Source organism: Strix aluco, chromosome 4, assembly GCF_031877795.1.
Source record: "Strix aluco isolate bStrAlu1 chromosome 4, bStrAlu1.hap1, whole genome shotgun sequence".
NCBI lineage: Eukaryota > Metazoa > Chordata > Aves > Strigiformes > Strigidae > Strix > Strix aluco.
The window spans coordinates 82,268,771-82,281,389 of NC_133934.1; the positions used below are offsets into that span (position 1 = coordinate 82,268,771).

Here is a 12,619-nt window from a genome sequence, read left to right on the forward strand (position 1 = left end):
ATAACCCGCTCTTTTCTCCAGCGCCCCAGACAAAACCAGCCTAACGAAGCGATCAGAGCTGGGCTTTTCTTTTTTTTTTCTTTTTTTTTGTTTTTCTTCTTTTCCCTGCCATTCCACTTCGACGGTGCCAACTTCAACTGGTGGCCAGCTGGGTCTCTGTGCAGAAGTAAATTAACTGGAAAGCCCCAGTCGGTGCTGCGGTCAACTGGAAACGGGGCCGGGGTGGGTCGGGGCGGGCGGGACCCACGGCAGCCCGGGGGGGACACGGGAGGCCGCGGCCCGAGGCGCCGGTACCCTCCGGGCCCCGCGGTCTTTTAATTTTTTTCCCATTGCCCCGCAAAACCCGCGGGGGAATAGTAACGGCGAGAGCCGCCAGGGTCGAGCCGGCGCTCTGGAAACCGCCCGGCCTTTACAACGCGGCGGAAAGATCTGGGGGGGGTCGGTGGGCGATGGGCAGCTCCCCGGTACCCCGGCCCGGGAGAACCCGGGCAGCCGCGCCGAGACAGCCGCCCAGCGCCGGGGGTCCCTCCCTCCCCCCGGCCCCGGCATTGTCTAAGCCGAAGGCGGAAAAAAACCCTGCTCCATTTTAAAAAATTATTTCCCCCTCCCCCTCCATAGAAAACTATTCACAAATTTACGGAAGACTACTATTTTTTTTTCCTCCAGAATAGCTGGCCCTTTTCTCTCTGATATCAGCGCTTCTGTTTGCTCTGCTGCAGCCGTGGGAAAAAAAAAAAAAAAAAAAAAAAAAAAAAAAAAAAAAGAAGCGATTGTTTCTGGTCTGTTTAGATATGGAAATGATCGCGCCTAAATAATGAGTTTCAATTTAAACCAGTTGTTTCGGCATTGGGTCTAAGTATTTACTCTAGACTCTTAGCCGGGCTCTTGTTTTATTCGCCGTTTTCTCCTCGGAAAGCAGTTTCTTTCCCATAATAACGGTAACACTCTGCCCTCGATAACAGCTTGCGTCGCCCGCCGCTTAAAAAGTTGATACAGCCTAATTTAGGCTGAGACGAAGCGCTCCGGGGGCCGGGTGGAAACTGCTGCCCGCTGACAGGGGACCCGCGCAGGCAGGAGCCGCCAGCCCTGACCCCAAACAAGACACCGCTTATTTTATTTGTATCTTTCTTTGGGTTGCCCCCCAACAAAGCGAACAACTTCCATCGTTAAAAACAAAAAAACCCAAACAAACACCCCCCCCCCCCAAAAAAAACCCTATGAAAAAACCAACAAAACCAACCCAAAAAAAAAAACCACAAAAAACCTACTACTGAGATTGAACAATAGGTTCTGAAAATTATCTCTCTCTCTTTTTTTATTTTCCTTCTCCTGTACCGTGGTTTCATTATTTAATCTCTGATGAGATCAGATTATCTGTACCCTTTAGTGAAGGCAGCAGACGTCTTTAAACTGGTTTAATTGATTTATCGTTTTTTTTAAAACAGAAAGTGCATTACATTTAACTGGTCTTGCAAAGGGCTTTTCTTCTCTTTACAAACCGAATTATTTTTAATATAAATTAATAAATGTTAAGATGCTATATCACGATATATCATCGTTATTAGCTTAAAAAAAAAAGAAAACAATTTACATTCTATAGTATTCCGTATGATACAAAAGAAAACACACTTTAAATTCAATTACAGCAACTAAATGAATTTTATATTTTGACTGAAAGTGGTTGTGACAATTCCCACCAGCTACTTTTTCAACCCGCGCTTGATTGGAAACGGTGTAAGTGAAAGCAAACTCGGTCCCTCCGCCCTCTCCCCCCTCCCTCTGCACGACGACCGCAACAGAAAGTGTTTCAAAAATACTAATAAATAGCACGCGGGGCCGCTGCAGTTTCGGCCCGAGGGAGGGGCCAGGTTTTTTTTCCCGGGCGGCCCCGCTGCCGCCCGTCTCGGGGCTCCGGGGGTGCCCCCGGCGGCGGGGAGCGCGGGGTGTGTGTGTGTGGGGGGGGCGGCTGTACAAAAACAAAAAAACAAAACAAAAAAAAAAACCAAAAAAAGAAGGTATTTTACATTTTAAATATTCACAGTAAGGATCGCCTACGGTCGCGGTGACTCACGGTTTATTTACAAGGAGCCGGCAACGGGCGGCCGGCGCTCCGCCGGGAGCGGGACCCGGGCCGGGGCAGCCCCCGCCGCTCCCCGCGACCCTACAATAACACACGGCGCCGGGGGACGGGCGCGCCCGCTGGGGCCCGCTCCGCCGCAGTCCTCTCTGCTCCCCCTCCGGCTTCTCCTCCTCCTCCTCCCGGGCGCGTAGAGTCTAGAAAAATAGATCTGTACATCTCCGAAAGTAGCGGCGGCGGGCGGAGCGGACTAGGCGGAGGCCTCCCCCTCGGGGGGGTGCAGCAGCAACCCGCCGCCCCCCGGCTTGTGTTTCTTCAGCAGCTGCGTGATCTTCTCGTCGTCCGAGTTGGGGTCCAGGGGCTTGTTGTAGTCGTCGTCCTCCTCCTCGTTCTCCGAGGCGCCCTTCAGCCGCTCCGTCTCCGAGTCCTGCTTCTTCTTCGCCGTCGCCATCTCCGCCGCGTGTTTCTTCCGCCACTTGGTCCGTCGGTTCTGGAACCAGACCTGGCCCCGCCGCCACCGTCACCGGGGCCACCGGGGCCGCTCGCCACCCCCCCTCCCTCCCCGCCCCGCTGCCCCGTCCCCTGCGGGCGGCGGTGGCTCCCCGACAACGAAAAGCAGCCGATCCCCGCGGCCCCCCCCGGCCGCTCCCTCCACCACCCCGAGCGGGGAGCGCTCCGGCCCCGCTGCAGACCTCGGTGGGGGGACACGGACCCCCACATATTTCGAGCTGAATCCTTCCCCAGCCGCCCCTGCCCCGCCAGATGTATTTATTCTCTGGCGGGGCGCTGCCAGAGGAGGGCGGGGGGGGTGTGTGTGTGTATTTTCATTGTAGAGGCCGCAATAATTTATTCGCAGCCGTTGGGACATATTTGCGGGGACAAAGGAGGGTCTCCAGAGCAGCCTGAAAGCCCGAACACCGCCGAGAGGCCCCTCTGGCTCAGCCCGGTCTCCCAACTCCTCTCACCCCCGGCTTTGCTCCGAGTTTGACTAAAACGGGGCCTTGGGGATGGGGCAGTGCGAGCGGGGTGCGCGGTCCCTGCCCGACGGGGCCGCGGAGCGCGGAGGTTTTTGGGGTTTTTTTTTTTGGAGGAGGGGGGGTGCGGGCCAGAGACGATGCGCCCTGACACCCCCACACACTCCCCCCGCGCTTTCCCAGCACGGCGGCCACCCCCGTGGCGTCCAGGATGAACGCACCGGGCTTCTCAGTCTTGCTTGGCTTTGTTTCTTTTTTTTTTTTTTTTTAATTAAATAAGATACGCTTTAAAAACCCTTCTCGGCCCCGCCAGCTCGCTGGTAGCCGCCGGGCACGCCCTCGCCGTGTGCTCGGCCGCCCCGGCCCGCAGCCGTCCGGGACCGAGCCGGTTTCCCCGGCGGGACTCTTCTGCCACCCGGGCCGGGCCGGGGGCTCGTTGCTCGCCCCCCCCCCCCCCCGTCCCGCCGCGCTCCGCGCCGGGGCCGCCCCGCTCACCTTGACTTGGCTTTCCGTCATCCCCAGCGAATAGGCCAGCCGGGCTCGCTCCGGGCCCGCCAGGTATTTCGTCTGCTCGAAAGTCTTTTCCAGGGCGAAAATCTGCTGGCCAGAAAAAGTGGGTCTGGTATGTTTTCTCTTTCCGTCCTTATCCAGCAAAATTGAGCCTTGATCTGGCGGGGGGGAGAGAAAGGGAAGGCACGGACACGTTAATCTACGGATTTGGGAAAGCGCTTCGCTCTCCCCGCGGGGTGGGGGGGGGGGCTGTAACAAAACCGCTGCCTGCCCAACGCGGCGGCCTCAGCCTCCTGGATTTTTTTTTTTTTTTTTTTCCTTTAAGGATGGAAAATGCGCGCGGGCAAACTATATCGGTATTTTAGAAAAGCTGCGGCCGGTGCGAGCGGGTGGTAGCGGCGGCTGCTGCTCGGGGAAAGTTTTTGCGCGCCCCCAAAAAGCAGCCCCGGCCCCGGAGAAAGCGGGCGGCAGCGCGGCCGCCTTCCCCCCGGGGGGGACTCCTCTTTCCGCCGGCAGCGCCCGACATTTTGGGGGGGGTCGCGCCGACCGAGGAGGAGGGAGAAAGCCGAGCAAACTTAAGAAACAAAACCCAAAGCGAGCGAGGCCGAGGCAGTTCCCGCGGCCGGGCCCGGCGGTTGGGGGGGGGCCCGCGAGGGTCTCGCCGGGGCGCGGAGGGGGGGGTCCCCAGCACCGGCGCGGCTCCCCCTGCTGCCCCGCGGCGCTGGGTACTCACGGGGGGCGCAGGCGAGGCGGGCGTCCCTCCAGGGCGGGCTCTGCATCACCCCCGGCCAGAAGATGGGCGTCCGGCCGGGCAGCTCGGCCAGCGGCTTGGGGTAGCGCCCGGCGGCCACGGCGGCGGCGGCGGCGGCGGCGGCGGCACCGGGGCTGAAGTAGAGGGCGGGCGGCGGCGGCGGCGGCGGCGGCGGCGGGGGGCTGAGGCTGCCGAAACGGGGGAGCCCCGCCAGCAGCCCGGCGGGAGCCGCCGAGGAGGCGGAGGGCGAGGCGGAGGCGAGCGCGGCGCCGGGCAGGGGCATGGAGGGCCGGCTGAGGATGTCGTTGATACCGTGCGGGGTGGCGGCCGAGAGCTGCGGCGGGGCCGAGCCCAGCGCCGAGAGACCGCCCGCGGCGGCGGCGGGAGCCTTCAGGCCGGGGGAGCCGAGCGGCGGCGAGGGCGAGGCGGAGGCGGGCGAGGCGGAGGCGGAGGAGGAGGAGGCGGGCCCGGCGGGCAGGGGGTACGCGGGGTACAGCGGCGCCTTCATCTCGGCCATGCTGTGCAGGGCGGCCAGCGGCGGGCTACCCAGCAGGAAGGCTCCTTGCCGGGGCGCGCCGTCCATCTGCCCCAGCGCCAGCATCCCCGCACCGCCGCCGCCGCCGCCGGGCCGGGGCGGGGGGCCCGGCCGGCCCCTAGCACCGCGGGGCCCCGGCGGCCGGCCCGGGGGTGCCGCGGGCACCGGCGCCGCGCATCCAGCCCGCGGGGGCCGCCGCCGCTTCTTCTTCTTTTCTTCTTAGCGGGGAGCTGCGCGCCCGAGCGGCGGCCCCGCCGCCCCGCCGGGCATCGGGGCTGCGCCTCGGCGGCCCCGCTCCCGCGGAGGAAAGTGGCGCTGCGGTAGATGCGCGGACACGCGGATAGATCTCTCCTCTCGCTGGAGCCTGCGAGGAGCTGCGGTGCTCACAGCGGCGCGGGGGCCGCGCTGGCCGCCGCCGCCGGTTCCTCCTCCCCGGCGCCCCGCATCCCCCCCGCGCGGTTCCCGCTGGCTGGCTGCCGGCTGCGGGCGCGGCTCGGGGCGCACTGCCGCGCCGCCCCGCTCCTGCCTCCTTTAGCGGGGGCACGGCGGGCGGCGGGCGCGGCGGCGGCGGCGGCGGGCGGGGCGGGGCGGCGGACGGCCCTGCCCACCCCCCGAACACCCCCCCGAACACCACCCCCCCGAACACCACCCCCCCCAACACCCACCCACCCACCCGCGCCGCGCCCGCCCTGCCGCCAACTTCGGGCCCGCCGCGCTCGCCTCTGATCTCCCTCTCTTCGCTTTGCTTTTCCCCTCTTCTCTCCTCTCATGGATCCTTTTCCTCTCCTTTTTTCTTTCCTTTTTCCCTCTACTTTTTCCCTCTCCTCTTTCCCTCTCCTTTTCCCTTTCCCATTTTCCTTTCCCTTTTTCGTCTCCTTTTTCCCTGTCCCCTTTCCCTTTTCTCTCTCCTTTTCCCCTCTTCTTTCCTCTTTCTTTTCTCTTTTTCGTCTCCTTTTTCCTCTCCTTTTTCCTCTCCTTTTTCTTTTCCCTTTTTCCTTTCCCACTTTCGTCTCCTTTTTCCTTTACCCTTTTCCTTTACCCTTTTCCTTTACCCTTTTCCTTTACCCTTTTTCTTTCCCTTTTCCTTTTTCCATTTTCCATTCCCTTTTTCCTCTCCCTTTTTCCATTGCTTTGCCTTTTCCTTTGCTTTTTCCTTTCAGTTTTTCTTTTCTCTTTTCTCTTTATTCCTTTTCTCTCTCATTTCCTTTTTCTTCTCCCTCTTCTTTTTCCTTTCCCCTCTCTCTCATTTTATTTTCTGGTCTCTTACCCTCTGTCGGTTTTCTTCTCTCCCTTCTCTCCTCTTTCTTTCTTTCTTTCTCTCTTTCTCTCTTTCTCTCTTTCTCTCTTTCTCTCTTTCTCTCTTTCTCTCTTTCTCTCTTTCTCTTTCTTTCTTTCTCTCTTTCTTTCTTTCTCTCTTTCTCTCTTTCTCTCTTTCTCTCTCTTTCTCTCTTTCTCTCTTTTTCTTTCTTTCTTTCTTTCTTTCTTTCTTTCTTTCTTTCTTTCTTTCTTTCTTTCTTTCTTTCTTTCTTTCTTTCTTTCTTTCTTTCTTTCTTTCTTTCTTTCTTTCTCTCTTTCTCTCTTTCTCTCTTTCTCTCTTTCTCTCTTTCTCTCTTTCTCTCTTTCTCTCTTTCTCTCTTTCTCTCTTTCCTTCTCCCTTTTCCCCGTCTCTCTCTCCCTTCCTCTGTCCCTCTGCCCCGGGAACGACTCCGGGGAGCGGAGCCGCTCGGGTCCCGGCCGGGCCTGCCCCGGAGCATCCCCCGCGCAGCCGCGGCGAGCCGGTGGCGGGCGGCCTGACCCGACCGACCCTCCCCGCAGGCTTCTGGACCCGCCTGGGCGCTCTCTGTTCCCGCTGCACTTCGGAACCGCGTGTTCGTCCCGCCGGGCCCCCGGGCCCCCCTGCCCGGCCACTGGCCGACGTTGCGCACCCGGGGCCCGCGGTAACGACACTTGTCCCCGGCTGCTGGCGGCTCTTCCCGTCGCCTGGGGCTGGAAGGGAAAAAATCCCGTGTGACCCCTAAGGAGCGTCCCACGGAGAGAAGAGCAGTGTAAAATCACCCTAAACAATTTTTACCCTGTGCTGTCTGTGCCCAAGGGCGTGTGCCCGTGGGGAGCTCTTGTTTCCTCGAGCGTGGAAAAAGGGGTTGGTGTGGAATTGCGGGTGGTGGTGTTTTTTTGTAATTACGGATCTTAGATAAATCTGAAGCGTGTTGATCCTCGACCTGCGACGGTGTTTCCTTCTATTTCTAAATATCCCCTGTTGCTCGGAATTGGTTTAGTTTAATTTACAAAGCCGCGAAAAAATACACTTGGAGAAAGGGCGCGGAGAGCAGGATCTTGCCTCGCCGTAACTTTTTGCACAGTCACACAGCCTGCGCCTCCGAGAAGCTCGCGTTTAAATCTCCGCGTTTGATATACTTTTTTTTTTTTTGGTCACTTCTCAAATATTCTAAAAATAAAACCAAAAAAGTCCTTTCCTGCCGGTTTCGGTGGAGCCAGCGAGCGCTCGGCCGCGGCAGCCCCGCACCGGGCTGTGGCAGCAGGAGTGGGGAGGGGGGAACCTGCCGCTGAAAGGGACCCATTTGCATTTTTTTTAGGGGGGGTGGTGGTGGTGTAGAAAAATTAAAGCTGGTTTGGAAGCGTCGAGGCGGGCGCGGGGCGGCCCCTCTGTGTGCCCGGCACCCGGGGGAGCTGCAGAGGAGGCGGAGCGGGGTCGGGGTCTGCCCCGGTGTGGCTCGGGGAGGAGGGGGACACAGGGGCTCCCCCCCCCCCGCCGCCCCATCCCCGCCGCCTCCCTCCTCGGAGCGCCCCGAGGGAGCTTTGCCTGGGGCGGGCCCCGGGTGGCGGCGGCAGCTTCAGCCGCGGGTCCGCGGTGGCTGCGGGGACGGAGGGGGGGGGACCGGGGCCTGAGCCCGCAGTACGGTCCTGCCGGGCCCCGCCGGGGGCTGCCAGGCACCGGCACCGGCCGTTCCACTCGCTCCGCGCGTCCTTCCCTCCCGGAGCGGGAGTTCACCGCCCAGCACCTCTGGGTTTGTTTTCCAAACCCAAACAATCCCTCCCGCCCAAACCGCTTCTCCTTTCTTCCTTCCTTCTGTAATGGACCGATGGCATCGTGAAAAAGAGCCTTTATCTGGGGGCCGCCGCCTGCAACTTCTTTCCTAAAATTAGCATTCCCAGGTGAGATGGCGCCAACAGGGCTGGCCCGTGCCCTGAGAAACACTTGGGATTCAGAAGCAGCCCTCAACATTACCTCCTTTCTCTGTTTTTAATAGCTGTCACCCAGAAATATTTGAAAATGCTGATATTTAGTTCCTTTTCCACAGTCGGTTTTTGGTTTTTCCGAAGCGCGGCCGTAGGCAGGCGAAGTTACTCAGACGGCAGCTGGGAGGGGGGTGGCTGCTCCTCAATTCCCGGGTGCGCTTCACCCGCTTCACGAAGTCTCATTACAAGCGTTTTACTGCCTCGTTGCAGATGAAGCAACTCCCGGGTTAAATAAGAATAAAAAAGAGAGAGTAGCCGCCGAGCGAGCGGAGGGGTGCGGGTGGAGGAGCAGCCGGCCTGCGGGACGGGGCAGCGGGGGGCGAGTAGCCACCCGGAGGGGGCAAAGAAAGAAGAGAAGCTCCCGCGGAAACCCCGCTGGGCTCCGCGGAGCCCCGGAGGGCGGTGGGGGCAGCGGGGGCCCGGGCAGCGAGAGACCCCGGGCTGGGGGAGGCGGCGGGGAGGGGCTGGAGACCCCGGGCACACAGAGCCGAGGCGAAGATGTGGATTAAGAGGCGTACAGAAGGAGCGTTGTCAGGAAAAAGCTGTAGTTGTTCGCTCGTTCGAGGCGTGGGAAGCGCGAGTGCCGGAGCAGACGCGCCTCGGCAGTTCACTTTGGCTGAAGGGTCCCAGCGTACCTGAAAGGGAAAAAACAAAATAACAAAAAAACCCCAAAACCCGTGAGGACATCTAAAATTAAAAGCTCCGAAGTGCTTGGGCATTGCAGGGTCAGATATTCTTCCAGCTGCTGCGACGGGGACCCGAACTGCGGTGTCCAGCTGTGCCCCGGGTGGTGCCTCCCGGCTCTGCCCTGCCCAGAGCTCTTCCAGCCCTCCGGCCCCGGGGACAGATGCCAGGGACCCCACTTTGCCCAGCTTTTGCCCCGGGAAGTTGCCGTGACCGGGAGAGGGTCTGAATTTAAGTAATCGCTTTATTTGGCAAATAAAATGCTTTGCCGTTACCGCGTGTTCTTCATTGCCGACAAGCAGTCGGTTACTTTCTTAAAGTGATGGATAGGTATTTAGATACCTTTTTCTTGTAGCAGCGCTGTAAAGCCACTGAATCATTTGTTGCCTGCCCTACACGGTGGAAAGGAACTCAGCCAGGAAAGCCTAATGTTCTTCTGGGTGCTAATTCCAACTCTTAATCAAGATCTGATTACCAAAAAGGAAGACGGAGCATAAAAATGCTATAAAGATTTAAAATTTTTCTGTCTTGACTATAATTCATGCCGCAAGTGTGTCCATTATGGCATTCACTCTAGCAGGAAAATTGTGATGTTGTTGCAAGATTCCCTACAGCAGAGCTCCTGCCAATGATGATGAATAATCCCGGTCCATATGCTAGCTCTCTACAGTACCTGCGTGCTCTCATTCTCTTTCTGCTTCCTCAAAAACACGGAATATCTGAAGAACAGTAAAAGCTAATTAAAAATAGTTAATAGGTTAATCAGACTCGGTCTTATATTTATCTAATGCAGAGCACTGATTCTTTAGTGATGTAGCTTTGAGGCATTACCACGAGCCAAGAAAATGAATCAGACATTTAATGGAGATGTGGAAACGGAAATTTCTTGTAAGACTACAAAATCGCAAGCCAATAATACACTAAAATATAATAAAATTATCATTAAAATTCCACGCATGAAATGCCATCCTCTGAGTCCTCTCACTAGGCGATAAACCAAGGCAAAATTGGCCAGAAAATTTTTCAGGAGCCAGGCTTTTGGGTACATCTCACCTGCTTTTTAGCATTCTGGTCCCAGAGCGTCTGCCTGCGGACCGCTGGTGACAGCCAAAGGCAGAGGCATCACTTCACAGCGACCCCACTGCGGCCCCCCAGCTTTGCTCTTCCAAGGGCCACGAAACGCTGCCAGCTCTAGCTGGGGGGGTGCACTAGAGACGTCAGCCTAGGACTGGTATGGCTTTGCGTTACACATTTGGTCTGACGGCCCAGGAATGGTTTCTGTGGGTAACATTATCCAGCTGGTGGCTGCTGTGAGCTCTGCCTTCCCCAGCGGCTTCCAGTCGCTTCTGAGGACACCCTCACGTCGCTTTGCTGCTCTGACACTGTGGTCCCACATCCTGGGAGAATTTCTGTTTCCATTTACACCGAAGTGTGTCCAGAATAACTGGGAACGGAGGCTGAGCCTGTAACGAGACTGAGTAGAAACAGAACCTGGTCATCGCCTTTTTAAAACAGCTGCAAGGACAAGGAGGGTGTTGCAGGCTGCTGCTTAGTCACTTCTGTTGACATTTCAATGTTTCTTTTGCTTTTCTTAAATGAGATGTTAAAGTATGTTCCGTATCCTCAGCAAAGCAAAATATTTTTCTCCTTTCTGGAGCATTGAAAAGCTGTGATGCTGGAGCGGTTACTTTTACTTTTGATTTGTGATCGTTGGTCCAGCCTGACCCCTGCTGGGGGAAAACCAGGAGGAAAGGATTAAAAGTGCAGCGTGTCCGTCTGTCCAGCATCCCCAGGTTCACCAGGGAGAGACCTTTGCTGGCTCAGTTCTATTCCAAAGCCCTCTCCCACCCCCCAGGCCCCTCACCACACGCTCCCCTCTCAGCAGTACGAGCCTTCCCTAAAGTTTGTTCAAATTACATCTCCAAGGACTGCCCAACACCTCGGTTACTGCACCAGGCTGTGGAAGCGACACGTATCTATTTAACGTGGCCTCAGGGGTTGGCTGCAGGTGCACCCAGCGCTCCGCTGGCATCCTGGCTCCGAAGCTAGCAATAACCGTGTGGCATTGAAGGACTCCAGCGTGTCCAGAGAAGGGCAACAAAGCTGGTGCAGGGTCTGGAGCACAGGTCTGATGGGGAGCGACTGAGGGAACTGGGAGGGTTTAGTCTGGAGAAGAGGAGGCTGAGGGGAGACCTCATCGCCTTCTACAACTACCTGAGAGCGGCTGTGGCGAGGTGGGGGTCAGTCACTTTGCCCAAGTAACAAGCGATATGACAAGAGGGAATGGCCTGAAGCTGCGCCAGGGCAGGGTTAGACTGGCTCTTAGGAAGTATTTCTTTGCAGAAGGGGTTGTTGGGCGTTGGAATGGGCTGCCCAGGACAGGGGTGGAGTCCCCATCCCTGGAGGGGTTGAAGAGTCGGGCTGACCCAGCGCTGAGGGATCTGGTGGAGTTGAGAACGGTCAGTGTGAGGTTCATGGTTGGACTGGAGGATCTTCAAGGGCTTTTCCAACCCAGATAATTCTGTGATTCTGTGATTCTGCATTACTGATCACCAAGTCTCCGTTCATCCCAATTAGTGCACAAACCATGTTTGTCTATTCCTGTGTGGTGTTACCGAGAGCCACAGCCGGCATGGATGTGCCTGTGATGCGACGAGGCGTTCAGACAAGGTATTTCCTTCTACCCACCTGCTTGTGATGGACTGCGGTCCTTGCTGTTGGGATGGCCCTTCTTTCCACTGGCAATGGGAGCAGCAGCGCTGGGGATTGCTGCTGCTGCCTCTGCCCACCTCAGTCTGCAGCATGGCTGCTTTTGAGTGGTCTGTTCCATTTGCAGGTGGGCTTGGGGAACCCTGTGAGGACTGGATGCACGTGGCTGATCAGACACAGGCAAGGAAACTATTTTAGGATCCTGCTTTTAGCAGTCATGCTGAAATGTACAGTCGTAGGCCAGATGTGTGACCACTGGTGCTCTGACCACTGGTGCTCCATCTCCCTCATTTATCTTTGCCTAAGGGTTGTGAAGGTGCCACCCTTCCAAAGTTACCTTCCCTTTTGCTTTCCATTGTGCCTTGCTGCACCAAAATTTCCCACTGTGCGGTGTATGTGCACACGAGCTGTGGATAAAGATCCCAATTTAGACCCAAAAGAAGTTCACCCATCATCCCCCGGCCCCGGTCAGTCACAGCACGTGCAGGGCAGTGATTGTCCCCACGGCGGCAGTTGCTGGGTATGGGTCCAGGCTCTACCTTGGCACTTACCCTAGGCTAAATCTAATGTCTGGCTTTACTTCGGTTTCACATTAACAGCAAAAACGTATGGAAATTTAACTGGCATAGCTGGAGCTTTTAGATAGTTTCTTTCACTCCTAGAGACAAATATATGTACGGTAGGCCATCACTGGCTATCGATCTTGAAGCAGCCCCCCACAGAAATCAGCAGAGAGAGCTTTGCTTAGAAATTGTTGGCACGGGGTGGTCCAGTGTCAGGGAACTGGAAATCGTTAAATTGATGATCTAAATGGGGATGGGAGGGAGAAAGCAGCGGCAGTAGCTATCATTATGTGCATATTTTTATGATTTTTAGAAAATCGTATTTCAGCATTTTCCATCACATCAAAGGCTGACAGGGCTGCATTGATTAGCAGATTGAGACTAAATGACAGAGAAAATTATGGAGAACTGCACGCTGTGTAACACGACTTTGCTTAAGAAAAGATTTTGCTTGCTTCGTTTCTGTCTCAGTGGAGGGGTATGGGGCAGTATGCGGGAGAAGGGCACAGGGTTCCGATAGGGCACAGCCTGGGGAGCTCCGGGCGGGTCTCCGGGGGG

At 57.1% G+C, this 12,619-nt stretch overlaps 1 protein-coding gene across 2 annotated transcripts; it reads right to left on the minus strand.

Moving 5' to 3' along the window:
- Window positions 1-1,401: 1,401 nt before the first annotated feature.
- Window positions 1,402-4,913, minus strand: NKX6-1 (NK6 homeobox 1). 2 transcript variants are annotated; one of them, XM_074821519.1, is made up of 3 exons: window positions 4,295-4,913; window positions 3,547-3,648; window positions 1,402-2,579 (listed from the first exon to the last, which is right to left on the minus strand). In XM_074821519.1, exons 1-3 carry the CDS (start codon window positions 4,911-4,913, stop codon window positions 2,275-2,277), a joined length of 1,026 nt encoding a protein of 341 aa, XP_074677620.1. In that variant the 3' UTR covers window positions 1,402-2,274. The 2 variants fall into 2 exon arrangements, with proteins under 2 accessions (XP_074677620.1, XP_074677619.1); XM_074821518.1 differs by having other exon boundaries at window positions 3,547-3,719.
- Between the last annotated feature and the right edge of the window lie 7,706 nt (window positions 4,914-12,619).